Source organism: Accipiter gentilis, chromosome 22 (genome assembly GCF_929443795.1).
Source record: "Accipiter gentilis chromosome 22, bAccGen1.1, whole genome shotgun sequence".
Classification (NCBI taxonomy): domain Eukaryota; kingdom Metazoa; phylum Chordata; class Aves; order Accipitriformes; family Accipitridae; genus Astur; species Astur gentilis.
This window is the reverse complement of record NC_064901.1, coordinates 3,344,376-3,362,184: the sequence shown is the minus strand read 5'-3', so window position 1 is coordinate 3,362,184 and position 17,809 is coordinate 3,344,376. Positions and strand designations below refer to the sequence as shown.

General features: G+C 48.4%; 1 protein-coding gene across 2 annotated transcripts in view; it reads left to right on the top strand.

The window, feature by feature from the left end:
* The window catches only part of FLVCR2 (FLVCR heme transporter 2), a 44,102-nt gene that overhangs the window by 23,145 nt on the left and 3,148 nt on the right, over positions 1–17,809 (top strand). The window contains exons 6-10 of one of the 2 annotated variants that reach the window (XM_049825459.1): positions 5,239–5,349; positions 5,992–6,097; positions 6,565–6,676; positions 7,105–7,160; positions 9,444–9,541. In XM_049825459.1, coding sequence (XP_049681416.1) covers positions 5,239–5,349; positions 5,992–6,097; positions 6,565–6,676; positions 7,105–7,160; positions 9,444–9,541 — 483 coding nt within the window. The remainder of the gene's footprint in view (positions 1–5,238; positions 5,350–5,991; positions 6,098–6,564; positions 6,677–7,104; positions 7,161–9,443; positions 9,542–17,809) is intronic. The other variant, XM_049825460.1, reaches the window with a different exon arrangement.

Sequence of the window (17,809 nt, the reverse complement as noted above, 5' to 3'; positions counted from 1 at the left end):
CTAGCAAAATTTTTTTGAGTGCTACAGAGTCTTTATTTAGCCCCATTTAAAAGTCTATTTAAGAAAACTGTCAAGATGCCAGATGTTCTAGGTAGCTACCCTCCCCCTTCCCTCCGCTGCTCAAATAGTGTCAGGAACGAAATGTTAAGCACATGAAAATCAGGAAGGAAAGATGTCAAGTCCTTTTTTTAGTCAGCTTGGAGAGAGAGAGGGAAGCAAATGAATGGGATCCAGCTGTGATTGAGGGGAGCAGAGGGAAGTTAATAAGAGAAGGAATTGCAGAGCTATACATGCGTGTTTGATCTTTACTGTCCCATCAGCAGTTCCTTGAAAGGATGAGGCTGTGCCAAGTCAGGCTTTCCCCATCTGTCATACTCAGGCCTTGCGTTTATTTGGCAGCCCCTGCACTGTTCTTATTTCTGGAATTAGCAGGCGCAGATTTGTCCCATACAAATACACGAGTTACATTGTGACAAGCAAGTGGTCCCAGAACTGGGGCTGCCTCAGTGGGTGGGATGGCTTGCGGAGGACAGCCTACCTTCTTGAAAGAACACGTTTTGACATCAAGTTAAGTGGGGCTGCATGTACACCCTTCAGGTTACTGGCTCAGAGGAGAGATGGGGTTGTGACACCTGGAGATTGCTGGGTGTATTGGGATTTGTAGGGGAGTCTGGATTAATCAGCACTTCTCTTTGGCCATGCTCTGCTTTTAAAGGCAGTGATCACATAGCCTCAGGTCCAGCTGGTTCCAGACAGCGCTCTCTGCTGTCATTGCTGCATCTTGGTAAGGCAAGATGTCAGAAATATCCATCTCTCTCTATTGACTAGGCAGAGGACCCCAAATGGTGTTTTAAACTTAGGTCTGTACAGGCCCGAAGTATGTTAACATTTGGGGGAGGGAGGAAAGACTTGGATATCGGAGAATGGGGCACTTGGGTCTCTTCCACTGAAAGGTGATGCTCTCTCAGCCTAGCCTGGTCTGCAGTTTGGGTCTTCTTGTTGTAGCCCTTTTCGAGGTTAGTCCTTGTGGAGTGGATACGTCTTCACCTTCTCTTGCCATATGTCTTATATAAATAATTTACCAAGGCTGTCCTTTTTTGTGACCTTCATACAGGAAGCAAGTGGCATAAAACTGGGTGCTGAAGGATGAGGTGGTGGTGAAAACCAAACCAGCCCTCTCCAATTCTCCGCTTCTCTAGCATCTCATACCTCAGTGTCTTCAGCAGTGAGATCCTTCTGGGAATATAGGGACGAGGTCTTTGTTCAGGGTCTCGTGCAGCCTGGAACGTGCCATCCTCATGGCAAAGCCTTTGGAGGCCATTTGCCATCCCAGTCCATCCAGCAGAGCGCTCTGGAGCTGCACGCAACATCCTAGTGAGCAGCTAAAGCTGTGGCATGTGGCTGTGGCCTACCCCCCACCCCTTGTTCATTTGTTGCTTCAGATGTTTCTTGACTCCAGTGTTTTTGCAGCTCCAATCCCCTGTGAGTCTGGTCCTGTCCCTTTGGCTTTCCTCATCCAAGTGACCTTGTGAGACATGGCTGGGCTGGGCCATGTGTTCCTTACTCCTCCTCTGGAGTTGGCTGAACAGCAGGAGTTGTGTTCTCTGTTTCAGTCCTATTCCCTGCTGGTGCTGGCCCTGACTGGCTTTTTTCACCAAGGTCTCTTTTTTTTCTCACAGTCCTTTGTGTGAGCTCTTTAATCTGCCTCTTCAGAAGGGTAGGGAATGTGGCTGGGAGGGCAGATGAATGTCAGGGCAGCTTAGGTTCACCTAAGTGACAAATGTGTCAGCTCCTTCACAGATCTCCCTCTGGCTCTGCCGCAGAGACTTGGCAGCTGGTGCCTTCGTAGCACTGCTTCCACATCAGTGCACTGGGCTTCCTTCCCACACCCCAGAACACAGAGGTAGGTTAACCCCAGTTGTCCTAAGGTGATGTAGCATAATGTGTAACTTCCAGCCTGCACTCGCTGCACTAGTCAGCCTGTTAAGGAGACTGGTGGCACCTGTTCCAGACAATGATAATCATCAGTCCCTGTAGGACCATCATGGGAACAGGTTGCTAAAAACACCAGAAATGCTGTGCAAATGTCCTTTCTGAATCTGCTTCTCCTCCTTTGTGTTTTTATCTCTCCCATAAGATATTTATGGCTATGATAAGAGGCTTATCAAGCAAATCTGGGCATTATTCCATGCCCTGGTGCCCCTACGGCCACGGAGAATTCTTTTTGTCCTCTAGTGAACATGGTGACAAAGGCTGCTTCCTGAAAAACACCCTGCCTTGGTGTCTTTCCCCAGGAGTTTCTTTGCTTCCCTATGCACCAGTGCCTACTTGTGTCTCAGTTAAACCCTTTTCAAAATTTTGGGTCTGTCCTGGACTGCTGGGCACTACATCTCCTTTTTTGTCATCACTGGTATGCTCTAGGGAGCAGGATCTTGCTAAAGTCTGGTTTAGCAGAAGTCAGCTTGTGTGCTTGAGGCTGTTTCCTATATCAGGAGTTGCATTCAGGGCTGTCTGTTCAAGTCCCAGTTAGGGACTGTGGCGAGCAGGCAGCCGCTCAGTACATGGCTTCAGGGCACTTGCTGGTGTGTGATTTTTCACAGCACTCAAGCCTGCGGTCTTGTTCGTTCACAAGGGTCTGTTGATTTGTTTTGCCCTGCTGGAGTCTAATGATTCAGGGAGGTCAGTGAGGAAAGCTCAAAGTCTCCTAGAGCCAGCTAATGTGTGGTAGATGAGAAACCCATGGCAAGATCAAACAGTTTTCTCTATTTTGTCCCCCAGTTAGTTCTGCAGTTCCAGTGGAGAACACCCTCAAGAGCTGCTGGCTTCTATGAGCCTGCCTGCTCTATTTCTCAGCGGGGGGCTGCATGTTCTGGGAACTTCTTTCTTGCAGCTTGACTAATGACATAGCATGAATGTGAAACAAAGTCCTGACCACATCTGGTCACTAACTCATTCATCACCTTTGCCTGGAGATGAGGGGGAAAGCGCAACTGTTGGCAGCTGACAGAGTGAATCAGATACAAACTACTTAGAATACTTGAACCATAAGCGTAGGGAACTGGGTGAGATTTTGTGGGCCTATCCTAAAAGCTCTGCACTGGGACCAAAACTGGCTGTGGGGAGAAATAAATAACAAAAATCCCATGTGCCAAGTGTCCCTGCTGGCAGAGACTAAGCTTCTTAGGGCCACAGCCACCTCTTGGAGGCCTGCACTATATTTTAGCACTGACTGCCATGCACTTTGGAGACTCCTGTTTATAGAAGAAGCACCCAGTTCAAACTTGGTCTGTGCAGCCCAGGGAGCTGTAATTCTACCCTTGAATCCCTTTCCTAGTTAGCACTTTTCCTCCCCGGCTGCTTGTCAGGGGATGGGAAGCCTAAGAACTCATGGGAGATATCTGAGGAACCTGTATGGAGCAGAAAGTCTTTTACCTGCTTCTCTTTCACTTTCTGGGGCTGCTCTCTAACTCCTCTGTTAGTCTTTTGGGTCTTCTTCTCCTGCAGCCTCCAGGCTGTGTGCTGGCCACGTAGCAGCTCTCTATAGTGGGTTATAGCAGAAGTAAGCAGCCCCTTTATGCTGCCTTCACAGACAACTTTTTTCCTCCATGACAGCATTGGGAAGAACATATTCTAGAAATGATACAGCATTGGAGGTTAAGGGATTTGCCTACTCCTTTGATGCAAAACAAAATTACTTGTCACAGCAAAATGTCGTTCAGCCTTTCAATACATTAAATGTGTCTGGTGAACCTTTGTAAGCATGGATCGATAGCTGAAGTCTGAAATTAGCTTCTGAAGCCTGTATTTGGGTACAAATTGATGTATGAGCATGAGCCGCACGGACTTCAGCCATTGCAGCGGTGAAGGAGGACAGAACCTTGGCTGGAACATTCTGTTTTTTTTCTGTAGTAGTTCAGTGTACTGCAAACATTTTATTACACAATATAATACTGGCTGCCTGTTTGGGTTGGATTTTTGACAGTGGTCATTTGCATTAAAAAGGAAAAAAAAGTGAAAATAGTTTGAGTTTTAGTTTCTTTAGTAGAGTTCTAGAAACTGATACCAAACACATTCTTTAATGGTTTAAGACTAAAATTTGGTAGAAAGTACACAATTAGCTCGTGGTTATACATTTAACTTCTTCCTAAAAGACAATAGCCAAAAAGTTTTGTCAGCTGTGGTAACTGTTCTGCTTTAAAGATCCTGGTGGAATTTCAGTCAAGTACAGGATTTATCATTCCTTCCTTCCTTCCCCAAACTATGTACTGTGAAGGGCTACTTGCTAGGTCCTGTACTAGAAAAAGCCTTGGGTTTTGGATGTGGGAAGGATTTCCTTGGTGTCTAGGCAGGGATGGCAACTGCTAACATTTCAGTTCTGGTAAAGCTGGCCTGGGCTGCTACATGTGTTTTGTAGTACCAAGCCCACTGACGTTCCTCAGTGTGGCCAGGCTGCAGGTCTGGCTGTTCCCAGGATCTGCCTGGTGTGCTTCCAGGGCACGGGGTCTCTTTGTCCCCTCTACCCAGAGAAGAGTGCTGGTGGCTCAGCTGCCCTTGGCCCTGGAACTGGCACTAGCCCTGCTAAATGCTCCTGTGGCTTGAGGGTGAGGCTATGAGGGCAACCTGGCTTGCACATCACCTCTCCAAGTACAGTAGGCAGTTTAAACACAGAAAGGAGCGGCAATGAAAGGTGTTTTGGATAGCACTGAAAAATACGGGCCTGTAACACTGTAGCAGTGTTGTCACCTCTTCCCTTTACTTTCCTGCTTGGGAGTGCTCAATCGCCTCAGCTCCTGCTTAAAAGTAAGCATGTCCAACTGGTTATAGTACAGAGGGTACCCAAGAAAGACTAATGATCTCTTTATTTGGCTCTTGCTCTTCCCCTCAAGAGGCATGTATAGTAGATGACCAGGGACTTGTCAACCCATGGTAGGATCTGAGCTTCTTGGCTGCCTCATAGGTGTCTCCTTATAGGTGTGGTGCCCCGACCCCACGGGGAGCCAAGTCCCCGGTCATGAGGTAGAGATGTGAAAACTCCTAGGTGCTGTTCTTGCTTCTCCTGCTGCTCTGCTGTGTGTACAGGCACCTTCTTGCTCTGTCAGTCCAGTTCTGTCTGGGGTAAGGGTGTCAGAGAGCTGTGCAACTTTTTTTTTTAACCATGTGCTGCGAACTATACCAAGATCTGTGGGCGAAAAGGAGGACTGGATTAAATAATACCCTGACTCTTGTTTTTTCCTGTAGACAGACAACACTAGTTGTCTATATCATGTCTCTGGTGGGAATGATAGCCTACACCTTCACTCTGAGCCTAGGCTACCTCTGGGTGGTCTTTGTGACTGCAGGCATGCTGGGGTAAGTTCATGTGCAGGCTGCTTTCCTCTACATGTGAGCTGCTAGCAGATGAGCAGGGAGGCAGAGCTTATGCTGTAGGAGGGATTGGGGAGAGCTATAGCCTGTGTGTGGCTCCTGCATGGTTTAAGGACAAAATGATCTGCTTTTCCTATATCTCTCTTGTATGTATTTCATTAGGCTCAGGGACATTAGTGTGGTCCTGTGCAGCTGCATCTGCCTTAAATGTTCCAAGTAATTAAGTGAAAGTATTTGGGAAGCAAGTGGTACCACAGCCCCATAGATGACGAATGGGCAGGAATGTAAAGCATATGGGCCTGGGTGGCCGTTTGACCATGCTGGAGATGATGCCCCTTAGAGTTACTTGTGGGAGACACTCCTTTTAATGCCTCATTCTTGTAGCAACCAGCAGCTCCCTGCTGGCCTGGCTCTGTGCCTTGAGGCTGTGGGCAAAGGTATTTCTGGGTGGGAGGAAGACCTGTGCCATGGTGAAGGAGTTGGACAGCTGCCTGAGCTGTGACAATGCTAGGGGAAAGATCCTGTGCAGTCAGTGAAGCATCCCAAAAGGGGTATGGGCTACACTGTGCCTCTTCAGTCTTCCTTCTGGCAGTTGCTGAGTCTTCCTTTCTGTGTGTTTCTGTACAGGTTTTTCATGACAGGATACCTTCCCCTGGGCTTTGAGTTTGCTGCAGAGTTGACATACCCAGAATCAGAAGGAACATCATCAGGGCTCCTTAATGTCTCAGCACAGGTAGGTGTGTTGTTTTCCCTTTGCTTGCCTCTTTACAGGCAGAGAGATTAACAGCCTTGATTCCTATTTCTTGTCCATGATTATTGTAACATACTGCAGATCTAAGCACCCCAGGACCTGGCTTTTTGAACAGTGCTCCTCATGGCATTTCTCTAGTGGCATCCATTCTGTTTCTGCTTAGGAAGATCCATCAGGATGCCAGCCATCCTTGCCTTTTCCAACATTTCTCCTAACAGCCTAGGACCTAGCTCTTCTCCAGTGAGAGATGGGATTCCAGCCTTAACGGTCACCCGTCTTCCCATCAGCTGCATGGAGGTGCCTCTGGGTGTGTTTATAAGCAAACTTCAGCCTCGCTAGGCCAACAGCTTGGCTGGCCTGTATGCTCTGATACTTTGGTAAAGCTGGGAAGCTGTTTGGGCTGCTTTATAATAGCAGTACATCTTGACACTGCCTTTGTTTTTTTGTAGATTTTTGGTATTGCCTTCACCATCAGCCAAGGGCAAATCATGGATTGCTTTGGGACAAAGGCAGGAAACCTCTTTCTTTGTTCCTTCCTGTTACTGGGGACTGTTATGACAGGTAATTAAACTTTTCAGTGTTCCTCTGCTGTGGCTGTTCCCCTTGGGCTTGGCATAAGAATTGAAGGGCTTTTGTGTGTAGTGGTGCCTGCCGGAAAGGGCAAGACCCACACAGCAGTCCCATAGCGATGCTGCTGTGCTTCTTTAAGTATCTGGTCTGTGTTACAAAAGAGATCCAAGGCTTCTTGCCCTGGCTGCTGTCTGGGGTCTCAAAGATGCATCTTCTGTGTGCTGCAATAAGGAGTCTCTATCCTGCCTGTTTCGGAAGCGCTCTCTGCCTTATCCAGGAGAATGGTTTCCCTTGCTCACCGTAACACGTTCCTGTCTCCTCTGGGGCCTCTGCTGCCCCTTTGAGTCCTGGGGAAATTGATTTGGGCTCTGCATGGTAACTTAACTGCCTTCACATCTCTCTTCCTCCCTCTGTCCCAGCATTCGTTAAGGCTGATCTCCGAAGACAGCAGGCCAATTTGGATAATGAACAGACAGTGAGTAAACCTCCCTTCAGTCCCTGCTGTGCCCCTGCTTTTAGCTCAGGACAACACCCAACCTCTCCCCTTTCTAGGAATGGGGCTGGCCCTTCCTGAGTTATGATTGCAGCTGCGATTCTCTTCTCTTATCCCACCACTTGCCCAGCCTGTGGGGAAGCTCCTTGTTGGCATTTTCAGACAGGTGGCTGTAATCTCAGCTCTGGCAGCTGCTGGGGCCTCTGTTTTCTTACTGTTAATGTCATGGAGAATCTATAAGCTCCGGTCCTCTTGGAGTCTGCAGGGCTTCACACATCTTTGTATAAGCTAGGGACAGATGTAAAGCAGCGATGTGCTCGCTTCTCTCCCCTGGCAATGCACTGAGCCCTCCAGTGTTTTGCTGTTGTTTAGAGCTGGGTAACTATTATTCCAGGCCCCTAGGGAGGCAGGTTATTCCTCTTATTCCTTGTCCTCAGCTGCCAAGTGGGGTTCAGTGTATGGGACTGGAGGAAGATAGGTGGCAAAGCCCAAATGAGAGCTTGAGCAGCCTGGCTCACTTTGTGCAGTGCTGCAGACAAGGCTGCTAGTTCATATGTGTGCAAAAGAGCTTGGGGTATGATGTCTCTGTGGCATGCCGTACAGTAAATGCAGCTGTTTGCATGTGGGAGAGGGGCTCTGGTGAACTAATTGCGGTGGATACTTGTTCGAAGCTCTCCCTGCAGGGAAAGGGAAGAGACTGGTGGTTGTTTGAGGCTCTTTTCCTTATTGCTCTGGGCTCCCCTTCTAGGACGTTAACAGAGACGTCTGCTCAACGTTCATGAAGCCGTCAGCGACGATGACTAGCAAAGTGCATAAGCTCAGTTTTCTGCTGGCTCAAGGCAGGTCTTTTCAGAAGACAGTGCTGCCTTCCTCCAGATAATCTAACCGGTCTGATCTGGAGAGAGACCAGAAGGTCCAACAAGCAGCTCTGCTCTGACTGGCTGCTCAGAAAGGTGGATTTTCAATTACAAAATATATGCTTTTTTAATTTTATTTTTTATTTATTTTTACGGAACTATCTGAGCACAAATGCAGAGGGTAGGATAAGTAAAGAGAATTGATGCTGTCTTGAGTAGTTCTTGCACATAAAATTCTAGACTAGAGGGCAGGGGAAAGGCTGTACAATGTTATCTAGTTTGGGTAAAGGAGTCCCGTGTGTGTGTGTTGTGTCGTCGTCCCCCCCCCCGCACTTGTCATAAATTAAAAAGAATTCCTGCTTTTTTTCTGCTCTGAGGCTTACAACTTTGGCTGATTTTAGCAGTGGCAAGCATCATGGTGTATGGGACCAAGCTAGAAGACAACTGCTCTCACAAAATCCTGGTGTGAATAGGGCTAACTGGAACACACTTAGCTAAGCTGAGCTGGGGTAAAGACCAGTCTTTTTTGATATACACCAAACTGCTTGTATCCCTCGATTAACAGTGCTGAAGTCAAAGGCAGAAGATGAACTGCAAGCCCTGAGGCAGCGGGGTTGTAATGAGAGGTGCTGGTGGCACTGTGAGTTAATTTGTAACACACGTGTAGAAGGCCCAGGAAATACCAAGGTCGTTTGGCAGTGAACATGATGCCTAGTAGCAGTAACGTCCTTTCCCTTTGTCAGACACTTCTTTCACCAGATGAATTGTACACTTTTGCTTAAGCCGTTTTTAGTACAAATCTTTTTAGTATAAATACAATTGTAAGAGCTTGCTGCTGGAGGGCGGAGGGTGTTGAGACCAGAGTAAAGGTGGTATAAGTGTCATTTCTATAATGCTAAAAGTGTCCAGAACTGACTGCAGAAAGAACCAGAGGTATGTGTGTGAGGTAACAGGTCTCAGTCAGTCAAAAACTTCACTGGCAGCTCCTTCCCTCTGAGGAGCTGTGTTTGGAAGAAGTCATGACAGACACCCCACTACATGCCCAAATGTGGCCTCTACATGGCTGAGCTCACGTGGGTACTTCTCAAGCTTATCAAACAACCCCAGGTGCTCAAGCCACTGAAGGTGGGCTGAACTTGGTGTTCTGCGCGAACATGGATGCCTCAGTCAGGGGAGCAGCCAGCTGGGCTTTTGGCATTTTGTGCTGCCTTTATGGAGAGCTCTGATGGAGTCAGGTACTGGAGCTTTTCTACATGGCACAGCTGCCTTACATGTGCTTGGGCGATTTTACTGTTTTTTTTCCTTTTTCTGTTCCTCTTTTTTTTTTTTTTTATTTCCCTCACCTTTAATTTCCCTCCCTACTTGCCTCCATCTCTTCTGGGATGGTGACTTGTGGCTGTTGTTACAGAGACTCCAAGGCAGCAATCAGATCACGGATTATGGGACTGTACCTTGTAATCCTAACCCCATCAATTCCCATTCCTGCTCACTAGCTCATACACAAAGGTAGGAGAATCACACTAATCTTCTCTGAACACTAATGGGTGGCACAGGCACCAAGCCAATGGCACTTCTGGAGTGACAGCAATGGCTGTAGCATACCAAGAATCTTTCTGGCCTTCTTGGGTCAGAAAGGAGAGGGAAAAGTCTGAGAGGAAAGACAAGACAGCTTTCAAGAACAGAATGGAGATCCCACTAGACTCATGTCAGATAGGGGCACAGGGATTCAACTAGGTGCAGCAAGGCAAAGTCTGGTGCTGGAGCAGATGGAGAAATGAATTGCCAGTAAGTTATCGGGGAGAGGAGGTGCAGGCATTTGGAGACTCTTCTCTGATGTTACTTTTACAGTCCAGACTCTTGGCTGGAAGTGATACGAGAAGCCCTGTAGAAGAGTTGGCTTTGATCACAGCCAGGGCGCATGGCCAACTTCAAGAAGAATGTTTAAAAACATCTAGCAATAACAGAGTCATTGGGTTGGTGCCTTTGGTATAAGAATGCCTGAAAATTGTAAAGCTCTGTGCTTGCTGATCTGTGAATCTCAATGGCACTTGGCATTTTCTCAGCTGTTGCTCGGGGTGTAATGCTTTATTATAACTCACTGTCCTCTGCTTCATACTGACTGGCTGATCTGCCAAGTTAACCACACTACCCTTTGCTTTTCAAGGTGTTCATCAAGTGTGTGTATCACTTAGTGCCACAGCCAACAGGACTAACGTGCAAAAGCAGAGTGAGTCGGTTGGGAAAAACAGCCTTAATCCTGCTAAGATTAGAGTGTGTGCTACCGGGAGTGTGAAACTGCCATGCTTTGATGCAAGTGTGGGGAAGAGTCCCATGGGCAGGGAAAGATTTGACTCCAGGCTGAGTGCTTCTGAAGCTGTCTCCATGCTGCAGTCTGTGGCAATTTTAGCAAGGTACACGTGTGGTGTTGGTTTGGGACCAAGTAGTTGAGAAGCTGTAACTGCATGAGCTGGGCAAGCCTACTTGGGGTATACTGGTACGTTTTTGATGGCTGAAGTTTATGTCATCACCTTTGTTAGCAGACCTAGCTTGGTACAATTGCCAGCGTTACCACTGACATCCCAGTTGCAAAATAGACAATGTTAGGCTCAGGTATGCTGCTGTATATGCCCTGTGTCAAAACTGCTTCCATAAAGAAAAAAAGACATGTCATTGTCATAGGAGACTCCCTTCTGAAGGGAACAGAAGGCCCAATATGCAGACTGGACCCACTTAGGAAAGTCTGCTCCCTGCCTGGGGCCCTGGCTAAAGATGTGAAGAGAAAGCTTCCTACCCTGGTATGGCCCTCAGATTATTATCCATTATTGATTTTTCAGGTAGGCAGCGATGAAGTTGCAACAAGCCAGCAGATCAATTCCTGGCTCCAGGCCTGGTGTCACTGGCAAAATTTGGGGTTTTTGATCATGGGTGGTTCAGATGACACCAGGCCTGCTGGTAACAGATTGGGTACCCCTGTCTCAAAGGGGGAAAAGGATCTTTGCACAGGAGTTAGCAGGGCTCATTGAAAGAGCTTTAAACTAGATTTGAAGGGGGAAAGGGATAAAACCAGGCTCGCTAGAGATAAGCCTGGGGGTGGCACGCCTGTGTTTGAGAGACGGTGTGTTAGCGAGGTCCTTTGCTCAGCTCAGTAGAGGTAGGGGTTGGAGATCCATGTGGCAGCAAAGACATAACAAGGGTTATGGATGTGTTAGAAACCACGCAAGCACCTGAGAATGGTCACGTAGGAATTGGGGCTTCTCATCCTCAAAAGGTGGCAGGATCAATAGCCCAACTGAAGTGTGTCTACACCAATGCACACAGCATGGGCAACAAACAGGAGGAGCTGGAAGCCATTGTGCAGCAGGAAATCTGTGATATAGTTGCCATCACGGAAACATGGTGGGATGACTTGCACAGCTGGAGTGATGCAATGGATGGCTATAAACTCTTCAGAAGGGATAGGCAAGGAAGGAGAGGTAGTGGGTAGCCCTGTATGTTAGGGAGTGTTTTGACTGTCTAGAGCTTAATGATGGTGACGATAGGGTTGAGTGTTTATGGGTAAGAATCAGGGGGAAGGCCAACAAGGCAGGTATCATGGTGGGAGTCTGTCATAGACCATGCAACCAGGACGAAGAGGCAGACAAAATATTCTACAAGCAGCTTGGAGAAGTCTCACAATCGCTAGCCCTTGTTCTCGTGGGGTACTTAACTTACTAGATGTCTGCTGGAAATACAATACAGCAGAGAGGAAACAGTCTAGGAGGTTCTGGCGTGTGTTGAAGAAAACTTCCTGACACAGCTGGTGAGTGAGCCAACTAGGGAAGGCACCCTGCTGGACCTGTTGTTCACTAACAGAGAAGGACTTGTGGGTGATGTGATGGTTGGGGCTGTCTTGGGCATAGCGATCACAAAATGACAGTTTTTGATTCTTGGAGAAGTAAGGAGGGGGATTAGCAGAACTGCCAGCTTGGACTTCTGGAGGGCCGACTTGGGCCTGTTTAGGAAACTGATTGACAGAGTCCCTTGGGAGGCAGTCCTGAAGGGCAAAGGAGTCCAGGAAGGCTGGACATTCTTCAAGAAGGAAATCTTAAAGGTGCAGGAGCAGGCCATCCCCATGTGCTGAAAGACAAGCTGGTAGGGAAGAAGGCTCACCTGGTTGAACAGAGAGCTTTGGCTGGAACTCAGCCCCCAAATGGAAAAAAAACCCCAAAAACGGAGAGTTTATCACCTTTGGAAGAAGGGGCAGGCAACTCAAGCGGACTACAAGTATGTTGTGAAGTTATACACGGAGAAAATTAGAAGGGCCAAAGCCCAACTAGAACTTAGTCTGGCTACTGCCGTAAAAGACAACAAAAAAACGTTTCTGTAAATATATCAGCAACAAAAAGAGGGCTAAGGAGAATATTCATCCTTGATTAGATGTGGGGGGAAGCAGTGATAAAGGAAGAGGAGAAGGCTGAGGTACTTAATGCTGCCTTTGCCTCAATCTTTAACAGTAAGACAAGTTGTTCTCTGGGAACCCAGCCCCCTGAGCTGGAAGACAGGGATGGGGAGCAGAATGAAGGCCCCGTAATGCAAGGGAAAGTGGTTAACAACCTGCTACACTGTTTAGGCACACACAGGTCTATGGGGCTGGATGGGATCCACCCAAGGGTACTGAGGGAATTGGCAGAAGTGCTCAGCAAGCCACTTTCCATCATTTATCAGCAGTCCTGGCTAACCGGTGAGGTCCCAGTTGACTGGAGGTTAGCAAATGTGATGCCCACCTACAAGAAGGGCCGGGAGGAGGATCCAGGGAACTACAGGGCTGTCAGTCTGACCTTAGTGCCGGGGAAGTTTATGGAGCAGAATGTCTTGAGTGCCATCACACGGCACATACAGGGCAACCAGGTTATCAGGCCCAGCCAGCATTGGTTTATGGAAGGCAGGTCCTGCTTGGCTAACCTGATCTTCTATGACAAGGTGATCTGCTTAGTGGATGAGGGAAAGGCTGTGCATGCTTTCTACCTAGACTTTGACACCCATCTTCCACAGCATTCTACCGGAGAAGTTGGCTGCTCATGGCTTGGTTGGGTATACTCTTCGCTGGGTAAAAAACTGCCTGGATGGCTGGGACCAAAGAGTTGTGGTGAATGGAGTTAAATCCAGTTGGTGGCCGGTCAAAAGTGGTGTTCCCCAGGGCTCAGTATTGGGGCCAGTTCTGCTTAATATCTTTATCAATGATCTGAACGAGGGGATTGAGTGCACCCTCAGTAAGTTTGCAGATGACACCAAGCTGGGTGGGAGGGTTGGTCTGCTCGAGGGTAGGAAGGCTCTACAGAGGGATCTGGACAGGCTGGATCGATGGGCCGAGGCCAATTGTATGAGGTTCAACAAGGCCAAGTGCTGGGTCCTGCACTTGGGTCACAACAACCCCATGCAGCGCTACAGGCTTGGGGAAGAGTGGCTGGAAAGCTGCGTGACGGAAAAAGACCTGGGGGTGTTGGTTGACAGCCGGCTGAATGTGAGCCGGCAGTGTGCCCAGGTGGCCAAGAAGGCCAACAGCATCCTGGCCTGTATCAGAAATAGTGTGGCCAGCAGGAGCAGGGAAGTGATTGTCCCCCTGTACTCAGCACTGGTGAGGCTGCACAAATACTGTGTTCAGTTTTGGGCCCCTCACTACAAGAAAGACATTGAGGTGCTGGAGTGTGTCCAAAGAAGGCAACAGAGCTGGTGAAGGGTCTAGAGCACAAGTCTTATGAGGAGCGGCTGAAGGAACTGGGGTTGTTTAGTCTGGAGGAGAGAAGGCTGAGGGGAGACCTTATTGTTCTCTACAACTACCTGAAAGGAGGTTGTAGCGAGGTGGGTGTTGGTGTCTTCCCAAGTAGCAAGGATAGGATGAGAGGAAATGGCTTCAAGTTGCACCAGGGGAGGATTAGATTGGATATTAGGAAAGATTTCTTCACTGAAAGGGTTGTCAAGCATTGGAACAGGCTGGCCAGGGAAGTGGTTGAGTCACCATTCCTGGGGTATTTAAAGGATGTGTAGATATGGTGCTTAGGGACATGGTTTAGCGATGGACTTGGCAGTGCTAGGTTAACAGTTGGACTCAATGATCCTAAAGGTATTTTCCAACCTAAGCAATTCTATGATTCTATGGCTGTTGCATGGAGAAGACTGACAGTGAGTCACATGTGAGCTTCCAGAGGATGCAGAGCTGTGGAGTTGTGCAGGCCTCACACTTCCCACTGAAACACTATTGGCTGTATAGCCCTTTTGATGACAGTGGGTCTTCCCCTGTCTTGACCCAATGGAGGTGCAGTCCCATGGTGTCGGTAGGCAGCTGGCCTATTGTTTTCTCTGGGGGCCCATCATCCAGAGTATTGGCCTAATAAGGTGTGATTCTTCCTGGTGAAGAAATAGAGGTGATCTGATGGAAAACTGTCAAAAACTTTAGCAGGATGTTCAGCTGTTGAGTGGCTTTGGTGCAGAGTAGGACTGTGGAACAGCCCAATTTCCCAGTGTATTAAGGAACACCCATGGGAAAAACCTACATGCTGATTTTCACAGGGAAAGATTTTCCATTTTCACCCAGTAGTGGCTTCTGGTGATGAAATGGAAAGCCTAGAATCTGGCTGAGCTGTTGACTTTGTAGGAAGAAGAGCAATGTCTAAAGCCATAATTTCAGTGACGAGAGTCAGCATTTATCAGCCTTGACTCTCTGCCCAGGAATCACAGCCTCTCAACAACCACCTGTTGGAGCTTTTGGCCACTGTGCCCAGACTGCAGGATGTTTTCCCTTCTTCCTGCAGGACCTGCCTTGTGTTCAGAAGCAGTTTGTCTTCTGTCAGTGCCCTTATCTGCTTATGGTTATAATTAAACAGATGTTGCAATTAGTAGAACTTGTAGTGGGAACTAAATTAGCCTAATGGCATTGTGGACACCTTGTCCTCTATTAATAAAGCTGTGGTGTGGTTCCAACAATCCTCCCACTTCTGTCTGCCTCGGTTCCCAGAGTGCTAGCAGGGTTAGCTTTCTGTACCTCAGGATGCTTGGATCAAACACCCATTTTACATGATAATGAGTCTCTTTGTGTGCTGCCTTTGTTGTAAGTGCATCTGAAGCCATTCCAACATTGTGCCTTAAGGTTTCATAGTAGTGTCAGTTGATTCAGCATACACATTATACTCGTGTATATGCTGTGTACATCCTGTGCTCATTGCTCCTGGTTTCCAGCATCCATGCAAACCTTCCTATATTGTTTCTTTGCATTATGAAATAAGCATCTTTGCTGGTTTCCATGGTTTGTTTTGACTCAGGAGTTGTGATGGGTTGACCCTGGCTGAACACCAGGTGCCCACCAAAGCCATTCTATCACTCCCCCATCCTCAGCTGGATAGGGGAGAGAAAATATAACAAAAGGCTCGCGGGTCGAGATAAGGACAGGAGAGATCATTCACTATTACCGTCACGGGCAAAACAGACTCAATTTGCAAAACATACTCAATTTATTACAAATCAACCAGAGCAAGGTAATGAGAAGTAAAACGAAATCTCAGAACACCTTCCCACCACCCCTCCGTTCTTCCCGGGCACAACTACCCTCCCGGATTTCACCACCAAGCCCCCCCAGCGGCACAGGGGGACAGGGATGGGGTTTATGGTCATCACACGTTATTTTCTGCCGCTTCACCTCCTCAGGACGAGGGCTGATCACACTCTTCCCCTGCTCCAGCGTGGGGTCCCACCCACGGGAGACAGTCCTCCACGAACTCCTCCAACGTGGGCCATTCCCACGGGCTGCAGTTCTTCACGAACTGCTCCAGCATGGGTCCATTCCACGGTGTGCAGTCCTTCAGGAGCACACTGCTCCAGCGCGGGTCCCCCACGGGGTCACAAGTCCTGCCAGAAAGCCTGCTCCGTGGGCTCCTCTCTCCACAGATCCGCAGGTCCTGCCAGGAACCTGCTCCAGCGCGGGGTTCCCACGGGGTCACAGCCTCCTTCGGGAACCCACCTGCTCCGGCGTGGGGTCCTCCACGGGCTACAGGTGGAGATCTGCTCCACCGTGGACCTCCCTGGACTGCAGGGGGACAGCCTGCCTCACCAGGGTCTTCACCACGGGCTGCAGGGGAATCTTCGCTCCGGCGCCTGGAGCATCTCCTCCCCCTCCTTCTTCACTGACCTTGGTGTCCGCAGGCTTGTTTCTCTTACATGTTCTCACTCCTCACTCCGGCGGCAGTTTTCTCCGTCCCAACTTTTTCCTTCTTAAAAATGTTATCACAGAGGCGTTACCACTATCACTGATTGGCTCGGCCTTGGCCGGCGGCGGGTCCGTCTCAGAGCCGGCTAATATGGGCTCACTCTCTCTTGAACACAGGGGAAGCTTCCAGCAGTTTCTTACAGAAGCCACCCCTGTAACCCCCCCCCCGCTACCAAAACCTTGCCAAACAAAACCAATACAGGAGTGAATTGCTCAAGAAAAGTCTTGGGCAACATTTCTTTGGAAATACTTTTAAGCTTGTAGGGGTTTTTAAGAAAGCAGCTGTCGTATAGAGTGCAGGATTCCAAAATGGCAGGACTGTCTTTGTTCAAAATGGGCTTTGCTGGCCCTCTGTGAAACTTGCAAGTTTGATTAATGTGTGTTCAGGGTGCTTGAGACTACTTTGTGCCAGTCTTACGTAGTGGTAGATAAATTGAATTTGTGTGTGTGTGTGTGTGTGTGTGAAGAACCCATTCTTGATAGCAGAGAGTAGGGAGTAAAGTGTTTTCAGACTTTGTCCTGGTTTTGGAATTGTAATAAAATTAAAAACTTTTGTCTGGAGTGTTATGTTACTAGCAGGGCTGAGCACTGATGAATGGATGATTTTGGATGACCAGTGACCTGCTCTAGCCACAGCCAGGGATTTGTTTAAAACAGGACTGAAGTTCTGCTGTGTCCTCAAACCATGTCGTGGATAAGTCAGGACCTGATCAGGGCCAAATACCTTTTTTCACTGGTTGTATGTTTGCCTGGATCCACAGATGCATCTGATGGTTCTCAGTGGAATACCCAAAAGCATGTTGCTTTTTCCTCCCAAGGCCTGTGTTGATTCAGAGGCTGGCTTAAGGCATTAGGGCAAGCATCCACCCTTGGTAGCTTACTGGAGTCCTTGCAAGCTGTAGCATGCTTACTCTCCAGTGAAATACTGCCAATAAAAAAAAACAAAAAACTGCTGGAATTTTGTGTAGTAGGTACAAACGGTGTGTGCCCCATCCCCTGCTTTCCAAACTTCCCAGCTCCATTTCTGTGCTTACTGTGTGGCAAGCAGCCTTCTCCTATCCCGAAGCTATGGGCAGGCCATCTGTGTGCCCTTTTCCAGTACTGTCACTCCCAGCTGTGAGAACAGCCTTCCTTTCCCAAGGTGGTGGAGCTCTGCAGGCTGGCTGATCTCTTAAACTTCTGTTCCTGTAGCTCCACAGCAGGTGAGTGGTGTTCAGACCCCAGCGGTGCTTGAGGAGCCTGTTCAGAGTTGCCAGAGTGTGGGTGGGGTTTTCCAAGCCTAAATGCAGCTTTCCCCTTACTCCTCCTGCCTCTGGCACTAACATCATGCATCCCCCTACCTCTCCTCCTGGTAGCAGTTCCCTCTGCACTTCCTGGCTTTTGTTTCCAGGATTGTCTTTGAAGCTTTCCTGATATCACTCCTTTGCTTTGGGGTATTGCTGCTGACCTCTGTAAAACCTGTTCACCTGCAGTTAGTGTTAAGAGGTTACTCAAAATGAAACTGTTTCGTATCTCTTGCTTCCATGCTGCCTGGACTC